General features: G+C 39.1%; 1 protein-coding gene across 17 annotated transcripts in view; it reads right to left on the minus strand.

The window, feature by feature from the left end:
* The window catches only part of CD46 (CD46 molecule), a 76,497-nt gene that overhangs the window by 24,889 nt on the left and 31,083 nt on the right, over window positions 1-20,525 (minus strand). For 8 of the 17 annotated variants that reach the window (XR_010318740.1, XR_010318741.1, XM_023548395.2 and 5 more), the window contains exons 6-9: window positions 15,508-15,690; window positions 14,921-14,965; window positions 14,749-14,808; window positions 12,566-12,595 (exon numbers count right to left, since the gene is read on the minus strand). Coding sequence is in view for 14 of the 17 variants with exons in the window: in XM_023548395.2 (XP_023404163.2) it covers window positions 12,566-12,595; window positions 14,749-14,808; window positions 14,921-14,965; window positions 15,508-15,690 (318 nt within the window). In the remaining 3 variants the exon portion in view is untranslated. Of the gene's footprint in view, window positions 1-12,513; window positions 12,596-14,748; window positions 14,809-14,920; window positions 14,966-15,507; window positions 15,691-20,525 lie in introns of all 17 variants that reach the window. The other 9 variants (XM_023548400.2, XM_010590278.3, XM_064273261.1 and 6 more) reach the window with 5 other exon arrangements.

The raw sequence follows: 20,525 nt of genomic DNA on the forward strand, positions 1-20,525 counted from the left end.
TAAACCAAACAAAAAAACACCCAAAACAGGGAAACAGAGATGTCATTATGTAAAAGATGGCAACATTAAAACAATAAACAGGGAATAAGAACTGTAGTCATAGATCTTTCTTTCATATGCAGAGGAAGACAAGGCAATATAAAGAAACAAAAGTTAGGTTTCAGCAAAGAAAATAGGAGTAAATATTAAGGTAACCACAAAGGAGACTAACAATCTTACTCATCCAAATAAAATACAAGAATAAAATAGAGACTCAGCAGAAGCAAAATCAACAATAACGAACGTGAGGAAAACACAATGTATAAACTATTCAGCAAAGAAAATTATATGGGAAAAAGAAACTGTCAACACCACACAAAAAAAGACTTCAAAATGACATCACCAAACTTATACCTATCCATAATTACACTGACTGGAAATGGACTAAACGCACCAATAAAGAGACAGAGAGTGGCAGAATGGATAAAAAACCACGCTCTGTCTATATGCTGCCTACAAGAGACACCATTTAGACTTAGAGACACAAAGAAACCAAAACTCAAAGGATGGAAAAAAATATATCAAGTAAACAACAATCAAAAAAGAGCAGCAGTAGCAATACTAATTTCTGAAAAAACAGACTTTAAAGTAAAATCCACCACAAAAGATAAGAAAGAACACTATATAATGATTAAAGGCACAATAAACCAGAAGGATATAACCATATCAAATATTTATGCACCCAATGACAGGGCTGCAAAACACACAAAACAAACTCTAACAGAACTGAAAAGTGAGATAGGCAGCTCCACAATTATATTAGAAGACTTCAACACACCACTTTCGGTGATGGACAAAACACCCAGAAAGAAGCCCAGTAAAGATACGGAAGATCTAAATGCCACAATAAAACAACTTGACCTCATAGACATATACAGAACACTCCACCCAACAGCAGCCAAGTATACTTTCTTTTCTAGTGCATGTGGAACAGTCTCTACAATAGACTACATATTAGGTCATAAAGCAAGCTTTAGCAGAATCCAAAATATTGAAATATTACAAAGCATCTCCTCTGACCATAAGGTAATAAAAGCAGGAATCAGTAACATAAAAAGAAGTCAAAAGAAATCAAAAACTTGGAAACTAAACAATACCCTGCTCAAAAATGCCTGGCCTAAGGAAGACATTAAGGATGGAATAAAGAAGTTCATAGAATCCAATGAGAATGAAAATACTCCCTATCAGAACCTTTGGGACACAGCAAAAGCAGTACTAAGAGGTCAATTTTTATCAATAAATGCACATATACAAAAAGAAGAAAGGGCTAAAATCAAAGAATTATCCCTACAACTTGAACAAATAGAGAGCAACAAAAGAAACCCTCACGCACCGGAAGAAAGCAAATAATAAAAATTAGAGCAGAATTAAATGAAATAGAGAATAGAAGAACAACTGAAAGAGATACCAAGACCAAAAGCTGATTCTTTGAAAAAATTAACAAAATTGATAAACTATTGGTCAAACTGACAAAAGAAAAACAGGAGAGGAAACAAATAACCTGAATAAGAAATGAGATGGGCCATCTTACAACAGACCCAACTGAAATTAAAAGACTCACATCAGATTATTATGAAAAATTGTACTCTAACAAATATGAAACCCTAGAAAAAATGGATATATTTCTAGAAACACAGAACTTACCTAAACTAACACAAAGAGAGGTAGAACAACTGAATAAACCCATAACGAAAGAATAGATTGAAAAGGTAATCAAAAAACTCCCAACAAAACAAAGCTCTGGCCCGGATGGCGTCACTGCAGACTTCTACCAAACTGTCAGAGAAGAGTTAACACACTATTACTAAAGATATATCACAGCATAGGAAAGGATGGAATACTCCCAAGCTCATTCTCTGAAGCCAGCATCTAAAATATCCCTCATGAACTTACATGCAAAAATCCTCAACAAAATTCTAGCCAATAGAATTCAACAACATATCAAAAAAATCATTCACCATGACCAAGTGCGATTCATACCAGGTATGCAGAGATGGTTCAACATTAGAAAAACAATGTAATCCATCACATAAACAAAGCAAAAGACAAGAACCACATCAGTCTATCAATTGATGCAGGAAAGGCATCTGACAAAGTTGAACACCCATTCATAATAAAAACTCTCAAGAAAACAGGAATAGAAGGAATATTCCCCAACATAATAAAATGCATTTATACAAAGCCAACAGCCAACATCATTCTAAATGGAGAGAGTCTGAAAGCATTCCCCTTGAGAACAGGAACCAGACAAGGATGCCCTTTAACACCACTCTTATTCAACATTCTGCTGGAGGTCCTAGCGAGAGCAATTAGGCTAGATAAAGAAATAAAGCGCATCCAGATTGGCAAGGAGGAAGTAAAAGTATCTCTATTTGCAGATGACATGATCTTATACACAGAAAACCCTAAAGAATCCTCAAGAAAACTACTGAAACTAATAGAGTTCAGCATACAAGATAAACATACAAAAATCACCTGGATTCCTCTACACCAACAAAAAGAATACTGAAGAGGAAATCATCAAATCAATACCATTTACAGCCCCTCAAAAGATAAAATACTCAGGAATAAATCTTACCAGAGATGTAAAAGACATATATAAAGAAAACTACAAGACACTACTAAAAGAAACCTACATAAGTGGAAGAACATACCTTGCTCCTGCATAGGAAGACTTAACATTGTAAAACTGTCTATTCTACTAAAAATGATCTATACGTACAATGCAATTCAATCCAAATTCTGACAACATTCTTTAATGAGATAGAGAAACAAATTACCCATTTCACATGGAAGGGAAACAGGGCCTGGATAAGTAAAACATTACTGAAAAAGAAAAACAAAGTAGGAGGCCTCACTCTACCTGATTTTAGAGCCCATTATACTGCCACAGTACTCAAAACAGCGTGGTCCTGGTACAACAAAAAGATACATAGACCAATGGAACAGAATTGAGAATCCAGACATAAATCCATCCACATATGAGCAGCTGATATTTGACAAAGGTCCAAAGTCAGTTAAATGGAGAAAAGACAGTCTCTTTAACAAATGGTGCTAGCATAACTGGATATCCATCTGCAAAAAAATGAAAACAAGACCCATACCTCACACGAGGCACAAAAATGAACTCAAAATGGATCAAAGACCTAAATATAAAATCTAAAACAATAAATATCATGAAAGAAAAAACAGGGACGACGCTACCCTAGAAGGCCTAATACATGGCATGAACAGTATACAAAACATTACTAAAAATGCAGAAGAAAACCTAGATAACTGCAAGGTCCTAAAAATCAAACACCTATGCTCATCCAAAGACTTCACCAAAAGAGTAAAAAGATTACCTACAGACTGCAAAAAAATTTTTAGCTATGACATTTCCAATAAGTGTCTGATCTCTAAAATCTACATGATACTGCAAAAACTCATCTACAAAAAAACAAATGTTGCAATTAAAAAATGGGCAAAGGCTGACAGGGAGCACAACAGAGAACCCCTGAGGGAGCAGGAGATCAGTGGGATGCAGACCCCAAATTCTCATAAAAAGACCATACTTAATGGTCTGACTGAGACTAGAGGAATCCCGGCAGTCATGGTCCCCAAACCTTCTGTTGGTCCAGGACAGGAACCATTCCTGAAGACAACTCATCAGACATGGAAGGGACTGGACAGTGGGTAGCAGAGAGATGCTGATGAAGACTGAGCTATTTGTATCAGGTGGACACTTGAGTCTGTGTTGGCATCTCCTGTCTGGAGCAGGGGTGGGAGGATAGAGAGAGTTGGAAGCTGGCAAAATTGTCACGAAAGGAGAGACTGGAAGGGCTGACTCACTGGGGGAGAGGAAGTGACAGTATGAAGTAAGGTGTATATAAACTTATATGTGACAGTCTGACTTGATTTGTAAATGTTTACTTGAAGCTCAATAAAAGTTAAAAAAAAAAAAATGGGCAAAGGATATGAACAGGCACATCACTAAAGAAGACATTCCGTAGCTACCAGACACATGAGGAAATGCTCATGATCATGCAAATCAAAACTACAATGAGATTCCATCTCACTACAAAAAGGGTGCCATTATTCTATAAAACACTAAATAATAAATGTTGGAGAGGTTGTGGAGAGACTGGAACACTTACACACTGCTGGTGAGAATGTAAAATGGTACCACCACTTTGGAAATCGATTTGGCACTTCCTTAAATAGCTAGAAATAGAACTACCATACGATTCCAGCAATCCCACTCCTTGGAATATATATTAGAGAAAAAAGAGCCTTTACACTAACACATATATGCACACCCATGTTCACTGCAGCATTGTTTACAATAGCAAAAAGATGGAAGCAACCAAGGTGCCCATCAACGGATGAATGGATAAATAATGGTATATTCACACAATGGAATACTACCCATCGACTAAGAACAACGATGAATATCTGAAACATTTGATAAGACGGAGGAATCTGGAAGGCATTATGCTAACATCCATTAATAATCAGAACCTGGAATGTATGAAGTATGAATCTAGGAAAATTGGAAATCGTGAAACATGAAATGGAACACATAAACATCGATATCCTAGGCATTAGTGAGCTGAAATGGACTGGTACTGGCCATTTTGAATCGGACATCATACAGTCTACTATGCTGGGAATGACAACTCAAAGAGGAATGGTGTTGCATTCATTGTCAAGAAGAACGTTTCAAGATGTATCCTGAAGTACAACGCTGTCAGTGATATGAAAATATCCATACGCATACAAGGAAGACCATTTAATACAACTATTATTCAAATTTACGCACCAACCACTAGAGCCAAAGATGAACAAATGAAGATTTTTATCAGCTGCCACAGTCTGAAACTGATTGAACATGCAATCAAGATGCATTGATAATTACTGGCGCCTGCAATGCGAAAGTTGGAAACAAAGAAGAAGGATCAGTAGTTGGAAAATATGGCCTTGGTGACAGAAATAATGCCAGAGATCAAATGACAGAATTTTGCAAGACCAACGACTTCTACATTACAAATACCTTCTTTCACCAACATCAACGGCGACTATACACATGGACCTCGCCAGATGGAACACACAGAAATCAAATTGACTACATCTGTGGAAAGAGACGATGGAAAAGCTCATTATCATCAGTCAGAACAAGGCCGGGGGCCAACTGTAGGAGCAGACCATCAATTGCTCATATGCAGGTTCAAGCTGAAACTGAAGAAAATCAGAGCAAGTCCACGAGAGCCAAAATATGACCTTGAGTATATCCCACCTGAATTTAGAGACCATCTCGAGAATAGATTTGATGCACTGAACACCAGTGACCGAAGACCAGATGAGTTGTGGAATGACATCAAAGACATCATCTGTGAAGAAACCAAGAGGTCACTGAAAAGACAAGAAACAAAGAAAAGACCAAGGTGGATGTCAGAGACTATGAAACTTGCTCTTCAGCGTTGAGCAGCTAAAGCAAAAGAAGAATTGATGAAGTAAAAGAACTGAACGGAAGATTTCAAAGGGCCTCTCGAGAAGAGAAAGTAAAGTATTATACTGACATGTGCAAAGAACTGGAGATGGAAAACCAAAAGGAAAGAACACGATCGGCGTTTCTCAAGCTGAAAGAACTGAAGAAAAAAATCAACCCTCAAGTTGCAATAGTGAAGGATTCCATGGGGAAAATATTAAATGATGCAGGAAGCACCAAAAGAAGATGGAAGGAATACAGAGTCATTATACCAAAAAGAATTAGTCGATATACAACCATTTCAAGAGGTGGCACATGATCAGGAACCGATGGTACTGAAGGAAGAAGTCCAAGCTCCTCTGAAGGCACTGGCGAAAAACAAGGGTCCAGGAATTGATGGAATATCAATTGAGATGTTTCAACAAACAGATGCAGCGCTGGAGGTGCTCACTCGCCTATGCCAAGAAATATGGAAGACAGCTTCCTGGACAACTGATTGGAAGAGTTCCATGTTTATGCCTATTCCCAAGAAAGGTGATACAACCGAAATGTGGAAATTATAGAACAATATCATTAATATCACACACAAGCAAAATTCTGCTGAAGATCATTCAAAAACGGCTGCAGCAGTGTATCGACAGGGAACTGCCAGAAATTCAGGCCGGTTTCAGAAGAGGACGTGGAACCAGGGATATCATTGCTGATGTCAGATGGATCCTGGCTGAAAGCAGAGAATACCAGAAGGATGCTTACCTGTGTTTTATTGATTATGCAAAGGCATTTGACTGTGTGGGTCATAACAAACTATGGATAACACTGCAAAGAATGGGAATTCCAGAACACTTAAATGTGCTCATGAGGAACCTTTACATAGATCAAGAGGCAGTTGTTCAGACAGAACAAGAGGATACTGATTGGTTTAAAGTCAGGAAAGGTGTGCATTAGGGTTGTATTCTTTCACCATACCTATTTAATCTGTATGCTGAACAAATAATACGAGAAGCTGGACTATATGAAGAAGAACGGGGCATCAAGATTGGAGGAAGACTCATTAACAACCTGCGTTACGCAGATGACACAACCTTGGTTGCTGAAAGTGAAGAGGACTTGAAGCACTTACTAATGAAGATCAAAGACCACAGCCTTCAGTATGGATTACACCCCAACATAAAGAAAGCAAAAATCCTCACAACTGGACCAATGAGCAACATCATGATAAACGGAGAAAAGACTGAAGTTGTCAAGGATTTCATTTTACTTGGATCCACAATCAATACCCATGGAAGCAGCAGCCAAGAAATCAAAAGACGCATTGCACTGGGCAAATACGCTGCAAAGGACCTCTTCAAAGTGTTGAAGAGCAAAGATGTCACCCTGAAGACTAAGGTGCACCTTACCCAAGCCATGGTATTTTCAGTCGTATCATATGCATGTGAAAGCTGGACAATGAATAAAGAAGACCAAAGAGTTGACGCCTTTGAATTGTGGTGTTGGCCAAGAATATTGAATATACCGTGGACTGCCAAAAGAACGAACAAATCTGTCTTAGAAGAAGTACAACCAGAATGCTCCTTAGAAGCAAGGATGGCGAGACTGCATCTTACATACTTTGGACATGTTGTCAGGAGGGATCAGTCCCTGGAGAAGGACATCATGCTTGGCAGGGTACAGGGTCAGTAGAAAAGAGGAAGACCCTCAACGAGGCGGATTGACACAGTGGCTGCAACAATGAGTTCAAGCATAACAACGATTTTAAAGATGGTGTAGGACAGGGCAGTGTTTCGTTCTGTTGTGCGTAGGTGGCTATGAGTCAGAACCAAGTTGACAGCACCTGACAACAACAACATGCTAAGTGAAATCAGTCAGTTGCAAAAGGACAAATATTGTATGAGACCACTATTATAAGAACTCCAGTAATAGTTTAAACAAGAAAACGTATTCTTTGATGGTTATGAGAGCGGGGAGGGAGGGAGGGAGGGAGAAGGGTATTTGCTAATTAGATAGCAGACAAGAACTATTTTAAGGAAAGGGAAAGACAACACACAATACAGGAGAGGTCAGCAGAACTGGACTAAACGAAAAGCAATGAAGTTTCCTGAATAAACCGAACGCTTCGAAGGCCAGCGTAGCAGGGGCAGGGGTTTGGGGACAATGGTTTCAGGGGACATCTAACGCAATTGGCATAATAAAATCTATTAAGAAAACAGTCCGCCTCCCATTTTGGGAGTGGCGTCTGGGGTCTTAAACGCTAGCAAGCTGCCATCTAAGATGCATCAACTGGTCTCAACCCAACTGGATCAAAGAAGAATGAAGAACACCAAAGACACAAGGTAATTATGAACCCAAGAGACAGAAAGGATCACATAAACCAGAGACTACATCAGCTTGAGACCTGAAGAGCTAGATGGTGCCTGGCTACAACCCATGACTGCCCTGACAGAAAACACAACAGAGAGTGCCTGAAGGAGCAGGAGAGCAGTGGGATGCAGACCTTAAATTCTCGTAAAAAGACCAGACTTAATGGTTTGAATCAGATTATAAGGACCCTAGACGTGGTCCCCAGACCTTCTGTTATCCCAAGAGAGGAACCACTCCCAAATCCAACTTTTCAGACAGGGATTGGACTGGACTATGGGATAGAAAATGATACTGGTGAAGAGTGAGCTTCTTGAATCAAGTAGACACATGAGACTACGGGGGCAGCTCCTGTCTGCAGAGGAGATGAGAGGCCAGAGAGGGTCTGCAGCTGGCCGAATGGACACGAAAATAGAGTGGAGGGAAGCAGTGTGCTATCTCATTAGATGGAGAGCAACTAGGAGTATATAGCAAGGTGCATATAAATTTTTTTTTTCCCCTACATGTCTGTCAGTTTGTCGTACCGTCGGGGATTGGGTGTTGCTGTGATGCTGGAAGCTATGCCACCAGTATTCAGATACCAGCAGGGTCACCCATGGAGGAGAGGTTTCAGCTGAGCTTCCAGACTAAGACAGACTAGGAAGAAGGACCTGGCAGTCTACTTCTGAAAAGCATTAGCCAGTGAAAACTTTATGAATAGCAGAGGAACACTGTCTGATATAGTGCTGGAAGATGAGCCCCCCAGGTTGGAAGGCACTCAAAAAACGACTGCGGAGGAGCTGCCTCCTCAAAGTACAGTCAACCTTAATGACATTGATGGAGTCAAGCTTTCGGTACCTTCATTTGTTGATGTGGCGGACTCAAAATGAGAAGAAACAGCTGCAAACATCCATTCATGATCAGAACCTGGAATGTATGAAGTATGAATCTAGGAAAATTGGAAATCGTTAAAAATGAAATGGAATGTATCAACATCGATATTCTAGGCATTAGTGAGCTAAAACGGACTGGTATTGGCCGATGTGAATGAGAATGACAACTTGAAGAGGACTGGTGTTGCATTCATCATCAAACAGAACATTTCAAGATCTATCCTGAAGCACAATGCTGTCAGCGATAGGATAACATCCATACGCCTACAAGGAAGACCAGCTAATACGACTATTATTCAAGTTTACACACCCACCACTAAAACCAAAGATGAAGAAATAGAAGACTTTTATCAGCTGCTGCAGTCTGAAATTGATCGAACATGCAATCAGGATGTACTTATAATTACTGATGACTGGAATGCAAAAGCTGGAAACCAAGAAGGATCAGTAGTTGGAAAATATGGCCTTGGTGATAGAAACAATGCCAGAGATCCAATGATAGAATTTTGCAAGACTAATGACTTCTTCATTTCAAATACTTTCTTTCACCAACATAAATGGTGAGTATACACATGGAAAAAAAAAAATTTTTTTTTTTAATTTTTTTTTATACACATGGACCTCGCCAGATGGAACAAAGAAGAATCAAATCGGCTACATCCATGGAAAGAGATGATGGAAAAGCTCAATATCATCAGTCAGAACAAAACCAGGGGCCGACTGTGGAACAGATCATCAATTGCTCATATGCAAGTTCAAGCTGAAACTGAAGAAAATCAGAGCAAGTCCACGAGAGCCAAAATATGACCTTGAGTATATCCCACCTGAATTTAGAGACCATCGGAACAATAGATTTGATGCATTGAACGCTAGTGACCGAAGACCAGATGAGTTGTGGAATGACATCAAGGACATCACACATGAAGAAAGAAAGAAGGTCATTGAAAAGAAACGAAAGACCAAGATGGATGTCAGAGGAGACTCTGAAACTTGCTCGTGAACATCGAACAGCTAAAGCAAAAGGAAGAATTGATGAAGTAAAAGAACTGAACAGATGATTTCAAAAGGCAGCTCGAGAAGACGAAGTATTATAATGACATGTGCAAAGAGCTGGAGATAGAAAAACAAAAGGGAAGAACACTCTTGGTGTTTCTCAAGCTGAAAGAACTGAAGAAAAAATTCAAGATTTGAGTTGCAATAGTGAAGGAATCTATGGGGAAAATATTAAACGATGCAGGAAGCACCAAAAGAAGATGGAAGGAATACACAGAGTCATTATACCAAAAAGAAATCAGTCGATGTTCAAGCATTTCATGAGGTGGCATATGATCAGGAACCGATGGTACTGAAGGAAGAAGTCCAAGCTCCTCTGAAGGCATTGGCGAAAAACAAGGCTTCAGGAATTGATGGAATATCAATTGAGATGTTTCAACAAACAGATGCAGCGCTGGAGTTCCTCACTCGTCTATGCCAAAATATATGGAAGACAGCTTCCTGGCCAAATGACTGGAAGAGATCCATATTTATGCCTATTCCCAAGAAAGGTGATAAAACCGAATGTGGAAATTATAGAACAATGTCATTAATATCAAACGCAAGCAAAATTTTGCTGAAGATTATTCAAAAACAGTTGCAGCAGTATATCGACAGTTAACCTCCAGAAATTCAGGCCAGTTTCAGAAGAGGACATGGAACCAGGGCTATCACTGCCGATGTCAGATGGATCCTGGCTGAAAGCAGAGAATACCAGAAGGATGTTTCCCTGTGTTTTACTGACTATGCAAAGGCATTTGACTGTGTGGGTCATAACAAACTATGGATAACACTGCAAAGAATGGGAATTCCAGAACACTTAATTGTGCTCATGAGGAACCTTTACATAGATCAAGAGGCAGTTGTTCGGACAGAACAAGGGGATACTGATTGTTTTGCAGTCAGGAAAGGTGTGCATCAGGGTTGTATCTTTTCACCGTAGCTATTCAATCTGTATGCTGAGCAAATAATACGAGAAGCTGGACTATATATGAAGAAGAACGGGCCATCGGGATTAGAGGAAGACTCATTAACAACCTGTGTTATGCAGATGACACAACCTTGCTTGCTGAAAGTGAAGAGGACTTGAAGCACTTACTAATGAAGATCAAAGACCACAGCCTTCAGCATGGATTGCACCTCAACAAAAGTCCTCACGACTAGACCAATGAGCAACATCATGATAAAGGGAGAAAAGATCAAAGTTGTCATGGATTTCATTTTACTTGGACCCATAATCAACACCCATGGAGGCAGCAGTCAAGATATCAAATGACACACTGCAATGGGTAAATGTGCTGCAAAGGACCTCTTTAAAGTTTTGAAAACCAGAGACGTCACCTTGAAGACTAAGGTGTGCCTGACCCAAGCCACGGTATTTTCAATCGCATCACATGCATGTGAAAACTTGTCAGTGAATAAGAAAGGCAGAAGAAGAACTGATGCCTTTGAATTGTGGTGCTGGAGAAGAATATTGAATATACAATGGACTGCCAAAAGAAGAAACAAGTCTATCTTGGAAGAAGTACAACCAGAATGCTCCTTAGCTTCTCCATATATAAAAGATCACTGATAAGAGCATAGTTAAATAAAACATGCTATATATTCATGTCATCACTAAAGAGGATGAGAATAAATCTAAATATAACCCACAATCCAAGACATTAAGTAAAAAAAGTACAAGTCACAGAAAAAATTCGTGTATCATGTCATTTTTGTTTTAAAAAAATAAACTCCAAACTCTGTGTATAACTACACATATAAGGATGATCATGTTCAGAAATAAAGGAAACCCTGAACTATTAACAGTGCTGCATTCAAGCAATACACTAGAACTCATCTCTTACTCTGTAACACTTTTGTAACGTTTGAAATTTAACAAAAATGTGTTTGTATGCTACTCATATAATTAAAAGTTATAAAAAGGAACCTATATCCAATAGCATGAAAACCATACAAAAAAGCCTGACTAGTAAAAAAAACCCCATCCCCCTCTCAAAAAAGGAAAAATGGAAAAACTTTCACTTCTTATTAAAAGGGCTTTAATTTATAATGTATAAATAACTAAGGTATAGTTACACACTAAGGTGCACATGACCCAAGCCATGGTGTTTTCAATCACCTCCTATGCATGTGAAAGCTGGACGATGAATACGGAAAGCTGAAGAAGAACCGACACCTTTGATTTGTGGTGCTGGAGAATACTGAATATACCATGGACTGCCAAAAGAATGAACAAATCCGTCTTGGAAGAAGTATAATCAGAATGCTCCTTAGAAGCAAAGACGGTGAGACTATAGTCTCACATACTGTGGACATGTTGTCAGGAGGGATCAGTCCCTGGAGAAGGACATCATGCTTGGTAAAGTAGAGTGGTCAGCAAAAAAGTGGAAGACCCTCAAAGAGATGGACTGACACAGCGACTTCAACAATGGGCTTAAGCATAGTAACGATTGTGAGGATGGCGCTGTATCGGGCAATGTTTCATTCTGTTGAAAAGAGAGTTGCTATGAGTCGGAACCAACTCAACGGCACCTAACAACAATTTATAATGAGCTCTCACAAATCAACAATAGTTAGAAATTCACAAATCAACAATATTTAGAAATCTATAAAATAAATGGGCAAAAGACATGAATAAACAGCTTATAGAAAATAGAATACCGGCCAATAAATGCAGAGGAAAAAAAGTTCATCATCGCTGATAATTAAAGAAATGCAAATTAAAACAAGATAGCAATTTTTTACCTATCACCGTATAAAGTTCTTAACAACATAAGTACGTTAAGAGTTACTGAACCTGGAGGAGCTGGAGAAATCGTAGTCGTAGCTGAAAAATAAAAGAATAAATTTGAGTCTATCAATTTACCAGCTTTATTAATATTATAGATTTAATTTTGGTTTTTTAAAGTGATTCATTATTAATAAAAATGACTAACACGCATATTTTCCAAACTTTGCAATTCTACTTCTGGGAATTTAACCTAAATATGTATTTGTGCAAGCATGCGAAGATAAGAATGTTTACTACACCTTTGTATTGTATAATGGAAATCCTAGAAGTTGTTATTGTGTGTTGTCCAGTCAATTCTGACTCACAGCAACCCTGTAAGACAGAGTAGAACTGTCCCATAGGGCTTCCTAAGCTATAATCTTTACGGTAGGAGATCACCTGGTCTTTTCTCCCAGAGTCACTGGGTGGGATGGAACCACAGAACTTTTGGTTAGCAGCTGTGTGCTGAACCTCAAGTAATATGTTCAGGTAAATACATGAATCTTTAGGAAAAACCAAAAACCTCAAAATGGGATCATACTACATAATCTGCATCTTCTCTTTTCATTTAATATTTTTTACACGTTTCCTGTGAGCACATTAGATCTATACGACCATTATATGCTGCTGCTACTTTTATGTTCTTTCTCTAACTGATGAGAAAAAATGACTGCCAATCCCATGAGGAATTTTAATTTTTTTGTTTTTTTGAAAAAAGATTCCTGTAATGCTTCTTCTTTATAAACTTTTTCTCACAATTCTCTCCTCTTTTTCATCAGTGTTTTATAAATCCCTTATGATATGGTCACAGTGAACTCCTTCCAAACAGCCATCTACAAACGGAGCACACACCCACGAGGAGCAGGTCCGTAAAAATGGATGGGTCAATAAGCACAAATTTCACATGTAACTTAAGTTCTGTTCTTCTCTATCAGTCCACCAAAAAACTAATTCCTCCCTCCAAAACCCCAGAGTATTCAACTAAAGTACACTCATGGGGCTACAAGGTACCAAGTTCACAGTAGTTACAAAACGATATTCTAACAACCATGTTAGAATAATTGTTCTGGAAACAGCAGGACTTTTCCCAGTTTAAATGTTCCAGTTAAAAGGAATTAAACTGGTTGTATTCCAAGGAATGAAAACACAGCCCTAGATGAGGGAGACATCTAGTAAGGGTGCCAACAAAAGAATAACTAAAATAGCAAAGTTGATGACATAAATAATACACATTTTAAAAAACAATAGTCATGGACCTTTCTTTTCACTGATATCAGTTTAAGTGGTGATATAAATCATATCAGCTAACTTTTAGACCTTCCTATATGTTCTCCTACGCTCTGTGCTAAGGCAATCTGCTCCCATAAAGATTATCTGCTCATCGAGTCAGTTCTGACTCACACCCGTACCCGTTGCCATTGAGTCGATTCCAACTCATAGCGACCCTATAGGACTGAGTAGAACTGTCCCATAGTGTTTCCAGGAATGCCTAGTGGATTCAAACTGCCAACCCTTCGGTTAGTAGCAGTAGCACTTAATCACTACACCACCAGGGTTTCCATTCCGACTCATAGTGACCCTATAACACAGAGTAAAACTGCCCCACAGGATTTCCAAGGCTGTGAATATTTTCAGAAGCAGACTGCCACATTTTTCTCCCAAAGAGCAGCTGGTGGGTTCAAACCACCCACCTTTTGGTTAGCAGCCGAGTGCCCAGGAAATCCTGTGGGGCAGTTCTACTCTGTCCTACATGATCACTATGAGTCAGAATCAACTAGATAGCACACAACAACAGCATCACCCAGTGAGGAAGGTACTAAATCATTTTACACATGAGAAACCACATTTAAAGTTTATGTAGTTTACCTAGGTTCACATACGTGTTCATATCTGCAGACTACAACAAATAATTTAAACCCACTGCCGTCGAGTCAATTCCGACTCATAGCAACCCTACAGGACAGAGTAGAACTGCCACATAAGAGTTTCCAAGGAGCACCTGGTGGATTCGATCTGCCGACCTTTTGGTTAGTAGCCATAGCACTGAAGTGCTACACCACCAGGGTTTCCACAAATAATTCAGAGTCACTGTAACAACTAAAATGGCTGCAACAAATTTTCTTCCTCCTTTCATTACTAAAAATGATCAGTAAATAGAAATCACTGGAAATTTAAAGAAATTTTGAAAAACAAGCAGTAAGTTACTAAACCTGGATGACTCGAAACTGGAGATGTTGTTTTGGGAAGAGTCGACACTGAAACAGTCGACACTGCAAAACACAATAATAACGTGGATTGTATCAAACCCTCGGGAATTGCCGCCGGCATTTTCACCAGGAATTTAAAGGACTTTTAGAAAATATAAGCAGGAAATTACTAAACCTGGATGACTCAAAATTGGAGGTTTTGTACTGGGAGGAGTCGACACTGGAAAAAAAAAAAAAACATAACGGAGATAGGTCAAACACCTGGGAGCAAATGCTCTCATTTACTTTTTATGAATTATGGCTTTCATTCACTAATGAGATAAAAATGTCCATGCTTCAATTTACTCTCAAAACTTGCTGCCATCCACTTTTTATACATAAAAATATCTAACAAGAGAAATTTATATACTGGTGTGATATACATAACATGGCACAAGGGTTAAGAGCTTAGCTGCTAACCAAAATGTCAGCAGCTCAAATCCACCAGCCACTCCTTGGAAACCCAATGGGGTGGTTTTACTCTCTTTCAGGATTGCTATGAGTCAGAATTGATCGGATGTCAATAGGTTTGGTTTTGGTTTTTTAATGAAAACGTAAAATCCCAATAGCCGAATTCTACACGAATTTCATGTCATATCTGGCATGGAAATGAATACAAGGCAGAGTTAAATACTAAAATTGTTTCCTTTCAGTTATTCTGTGTCATTGATACTTAGGTCAAAGATAGAAAGCTAAAAAGAAGGAAAAAGACAATCTTTGTACCTTTAACACATTGTGGAACTGGGGGGACCCACAAGCTATCTCCTTCACAGGTAATTGTGTCGCTTCCATTCATGACAAAACCCTCATGGCACTGAAATACAACTTTTGATTTGTAGACAAATTTTGTCCCAAATCCAGCTATCCGGTCTGCATTGTCTACTCTTGGAAACGGACATTTGACCACTGAAAAGTAAAGAAAACTCAGAATTAATGGAAAGCTTCTTTAACTAGGACCAGAAAAAGCAGTGTAAAGTAAGTCGTAATTTCCAGTCGGAACAAAGATATAAGAAGTGGAAAGCAAGATGTTCGAAAATAACAGCTTTATATATTTAAAATGAAAAATACAATGCATTTTAATTTCAGATAAAGATACAGTGAAATCTAAGAACTCTCCCTACCCCTCAAAACAAATTGTCATTATAGTTTATTTTCTTTCTTAATATTTTTTTCTAAAAACATTTTGAGAAGGGTCTACAAATAAAATTCAGAGTAACTTCAAAAGAAACATTTTTGATTATTAGGTCATGCTGAACTAATAATGGCCGTCACTTTTTTAAAAAGGTAGGAAGACTTTTCTGAGAATACACGAGCTCACATTTAAAAGCTGAGAAGATGCCAGCCACGCAAAGATACGCAAAAAGAAGTTCTCAGGAAGAAACAGCCTACACAAACTGGGATGTTCAAGAAACAGGCCAATGGACTTAGGGTCGTGTTTTCCAAAGCTTTTGACTGCAACTCAGAGCAAGAACCATGTTTTACATTGTAAACCATTAGACATGCAAATAGGCCTGAAATAAAGGTTCAAAGTCAATACTTAGCCTTCATACCAGTGTACCACCACAATTAAGCTATAAAAAAGTTCCATCACCCAAAAAATTCCCTCCTGCCCCTTGTAATCAACCCTAACCCTCTACCACTCAACCGCTGCACTCATCTGTTTTCTATTTCTACTCCTATAGTCTTGCCTTTTCCAGAATGTCATATAAACAGAATCATAGCCTTCTGAGTATGGCTTATCTCAGTATAACGCATTTGAAATTCATTCCTGTTGCTCCATTTATCTGTAGTTTATTTCCATTTTATGGATGTCCGACAGGTTGTTTATCCACTCACCAGATTAAAAACATTCAGGTTGTTTCTTGTTTGGTGGGATTATTGAGAAGGTTGCTATGAACAATCTCATACAGGTTTCTGCGTTTTCATTTCACCTGGGTCGCTGAGTTGTTCTGTAAGTGTACGTCTGACTTCATAAGAAATTGCCAAACTGTGTTCCAAGTGGTTGTACCACTTTGCATTTTCACTGACAAGGTATGAGTTTCAATTTTCAACTGATTTGTATCCTTACCAATACCTGGTATTGTCAATTAAAAAAAAAAAAAAATTTTTTTTTTTTTTTAATTCCAGCCATCCTAATAGGTGTTTAGTGGTATCTCACTGGTTTTAATTTGCATTTCTGTAATTATTAATAACATTGAGCATCTTTTTGTGTACTTATCTGCCATCCATGTATCTTCTTTGCTGAGATGTCTATTCAAATCGTTTGCACATTTTTTAATTGGGTTGTTTCCTTATTGAGAGTTCTTTACATACTCTAGATACGAATCCACTATCAGATGTGTGCTCTGCAAACATTTTCTCCCAGTCTGTGGCTCATCTGTTCATTCTTTTAACAGTGTCTTCTGCAGAACAGAAGTTTTTAGTTCTAAAAAAGTTCAATGTGTTAACTTTTTTCTTTAACGGATCAGACTCTTAGGGTTGTGTGGCGTTTACATTTAATTTTTGGAGGGGTGCATTAAAGTCAGACACGTCAACGTCGATCATAAGAACACACCTCCAGGACTGGAAGGCAAGTGGAGCCAGTGAGTAGATATCCTGGTGTACCCCCTCTAAGCGGAGCCAGTAAGTAGATATCCTGGTGTTCCCCCTCTAAGCGGAGCCAGTGAGTAGACATCCTGGTGTTCTCCCTCTAAGCGGAGCCAGTGAGTAGATATCCTGGTGCTCTCCCTCTAAGCGGAGCCAGTGAGTAGATATCCTGGTGTTCCCCCTCTAAGCGGAGCCAGTGAGTAGATATCCTGGTGTTCCCCCTCTAAGCGGAGCCAGTGAGTAGATATCCTGGTGTTCCCCCTCTAAGCGGAGCCAGTGAGTAGATATCCTGGTGTTCTCCCTCTAAGCGGAGCCAGTGAGTAGATATCCTGGTGTTCTCCCTCTAAGCGGAGCCAGTGAGTAGATATCCTGGTGCTCTCCCTCTAAGCGGAGCCAGTGAGTAGATACCCTGGTGTTCCCCCTCTAAGCGGAGCCAGTGAGTAGATATCCTGGTGTTCCCCCTCTAAGCGGAGCCAGTGAGTAGATATCCTGGTGTTCCCCCTCTAAGCGGAGCCAGTGAGTAGATATCCTGGTGTTCCCCCTCTAAGCGGAGCCAGTGAGTAGATATCCTGGTGCTCTCCCTCTAAGCGGAGCCAGTGAGTAGATACCCTGGTGTTCCCCCTCTAAGCGGAGCCAGTGAGTACATATCCTGGTGTTCTCCCTCTAAGCGGAGCCAGTGAGTAGATACCCTGGTGTTCCCCCTCTAAGCGGAGCCAGTGAGTACATATCCTGGTATTCTCCCTCTAAGTGCAGCCAGTGAGTAAATATCCCAGTATTCTCCCTCAAAGTAGACAACTGGATCCAAGAGAAGAACAGAAATGGTGAAGGTGCAGCAATGCAGAGAAACTGAATCTAGACATACCCCTCTTGTACTCTGAGGCACAAAATGCCAGTAAGAACTGTTCTGTCAACATAAGAGACAGCGACCACAGGCAGCTATAGGGCAGAGTCCTCTGAGGGAAGACTCTGCACATAAGCTAGCTAGTTGGACTGATGCCAGTAGCCCCGGGAGGCTATAAATAGATCCTGATGAGAATAAAAAATTACTTCAAACTAGACTTTGCTTACCCGGTGGTCAATGCAAATGCTCAACGCACTACAGAAGAATCAGGACAGAAGACACCACACCAATTTGGACTGCTGAGTTGTATTTCTTTGCATTAAGGAACACACTTTTATCCTCAGAGTAATGGTATGACAGAGAATTGTAACAGGCAATTGAAACATTGTTTGTTTAAAACAGGGAGGTAGAGGGAAGAGATACAGGCATGAAGGGCTGGCTTACATGTCTACATGAGTATGTGGGAGGGGGTCCATGAAGAGGACCAAGGGAGCATCCACACTAGAGAGATTCCTCTGCTTTAACTGGTGGATCTGTGGAGGAGGGGGTGAGGGAGGATGCTGGTTCGCTTATTCAATTCTTCCCTGTTACCACTACAACACTGTTTTTTCTTTTTCCCCACATGATCTCGTCTTTATTTTTTCCTGTCTGATGCAGCAGTCCAGAACCAGGGCTGAAACTCTGAGTAATGGAGGCAAGGATGATTCCTAAGCAAGAAACTATGAATGTGAGTGCCATCCTTTTTCACACTGAATGCTGTACACCTGTATTGAAAATCAAATGAATTTATACACACGAGTCTATCTCTGGACTCCCTATTCTGTTCCACTGATCTATTCCTTCATCAATACCACACCACCTGGATTATATGTTTTATAGTAAGTCTTGAATTCAGGTAGTATGAATCCTCCAACTTCATCCAAAATTGTTTTAGATATTCCAGTTTTTTTGCCTTTCCATATAAATCTTAGAATCAGTTTGTCAATTTCTATAAAAAGTCCTGCAGGAATTTTGATTGGGATTGTGTTGAATTTGTAAATCGATTTGGGGAGAAGTAACATCTTAATACTGAGTCTTCCAATCCATGAACATTGTATATCCCTCCATTTATTAAGGTGTTTTTAAAATTTCTCTTATTCGTTTTTAGTAGTTTTATTATTCAAATCTTATACATATGCTGTTAGATTTTTATCTAAGTATGTCAGGTGTTTTGGGGCTATTATAAATAGTACTCTAAAATTTTTCCATTTCTAATGGTCCAAGGCCAGTAAATAAACAGCCAATTGATTTCTGTATGTTGATCTTATATCTTGCAACCTTGCTGAAGACCTCAGAGTCTGGGATTTCCTACATAGACAGTCATGTTATAAATGAATACAGACAATTTTATTTCTTCCTTTCCAATATGTATGCCTTTTTCTCTTTCGCTTGCCTTATTGCACTGGCTAGGACCACCAGTACAATGTTGAATAGGAGTGGTAAGAGTGGACATTCCTGCCTTATTCCTGCCATAGAGAGAAAAAAACAATTAGTCTTTTACTATCAAGTATAATATTATCTATGAGAATTTTGTAGTATGCCTTCTATCAGGTCGAGGTAGTTAGTTCCCTTCTATTCCTAGTTTGTTGAGATATTTTATCATGAAAAGATGATGAATTCTGTCAAATGATTTCTTTGCATCTATTAAGATGAACATATTTTCTCTTCTTTATAGTCTCTTAATAGTGTAAATTATACTGATTAATTTTTGAATGTTAAATCAATCTTGCATTCATGGGATAAATTCCTACTTGCTCATGATGTACTATTCTTTTTATATATAACTGAATTTGATTTAGGGGGTCCCTGGAAACTCTGGTGGCATAGTGGTTAAGAGCTACAGCTGCTAACCAAAAGGTCAGCAGTTCGAATCCACCAGGTGCTCCTTGGAAACTGTATGGGGCAGTTCTACTCTGTCCTATAAGGTCATTATGAGTTGGAACTGATTCGACAACAACGGGTTTGCTTTTGGTTTTGTGTGGTACAAATGTTAACCACTGAAATATTGAAAGGGTTAAGATTTGAGACCACTCAGAGGTGCCTCGGACAAAAGGCCTGGTGATCTACTTGCAAAAACTCATCCACTGAAAACCCTATGGAGCACAGTGTTCTACTATGACACATATGGGGTCACCATAATTTGGGGTCAACTCAATAGCAACTGGTAACTGGTGGATGTGATTTCTAATACTTTGTTGTGGATTTCTGGCTCTCTGTTTATCAACAATACTGTCTGTAATTTTCTTGTAATGTGTTTCTCTGGTTTGGTATCAGG

Source organism: Loxodonta africana, chromosome 20 (genome assembly GCF_030014295.1).
Source record: "Loxodonta africana isolate mLoxAfr1 chromosome 20, mLoxAfr1.hap2, whole genome shotgun sequence".
NCBI classification, from domain to species: Eukaryota; Metazoa; Chordata; class Mammalia; order Proboscidea; family Elephantidae; genus Loxodonta; species Loxodonta africana.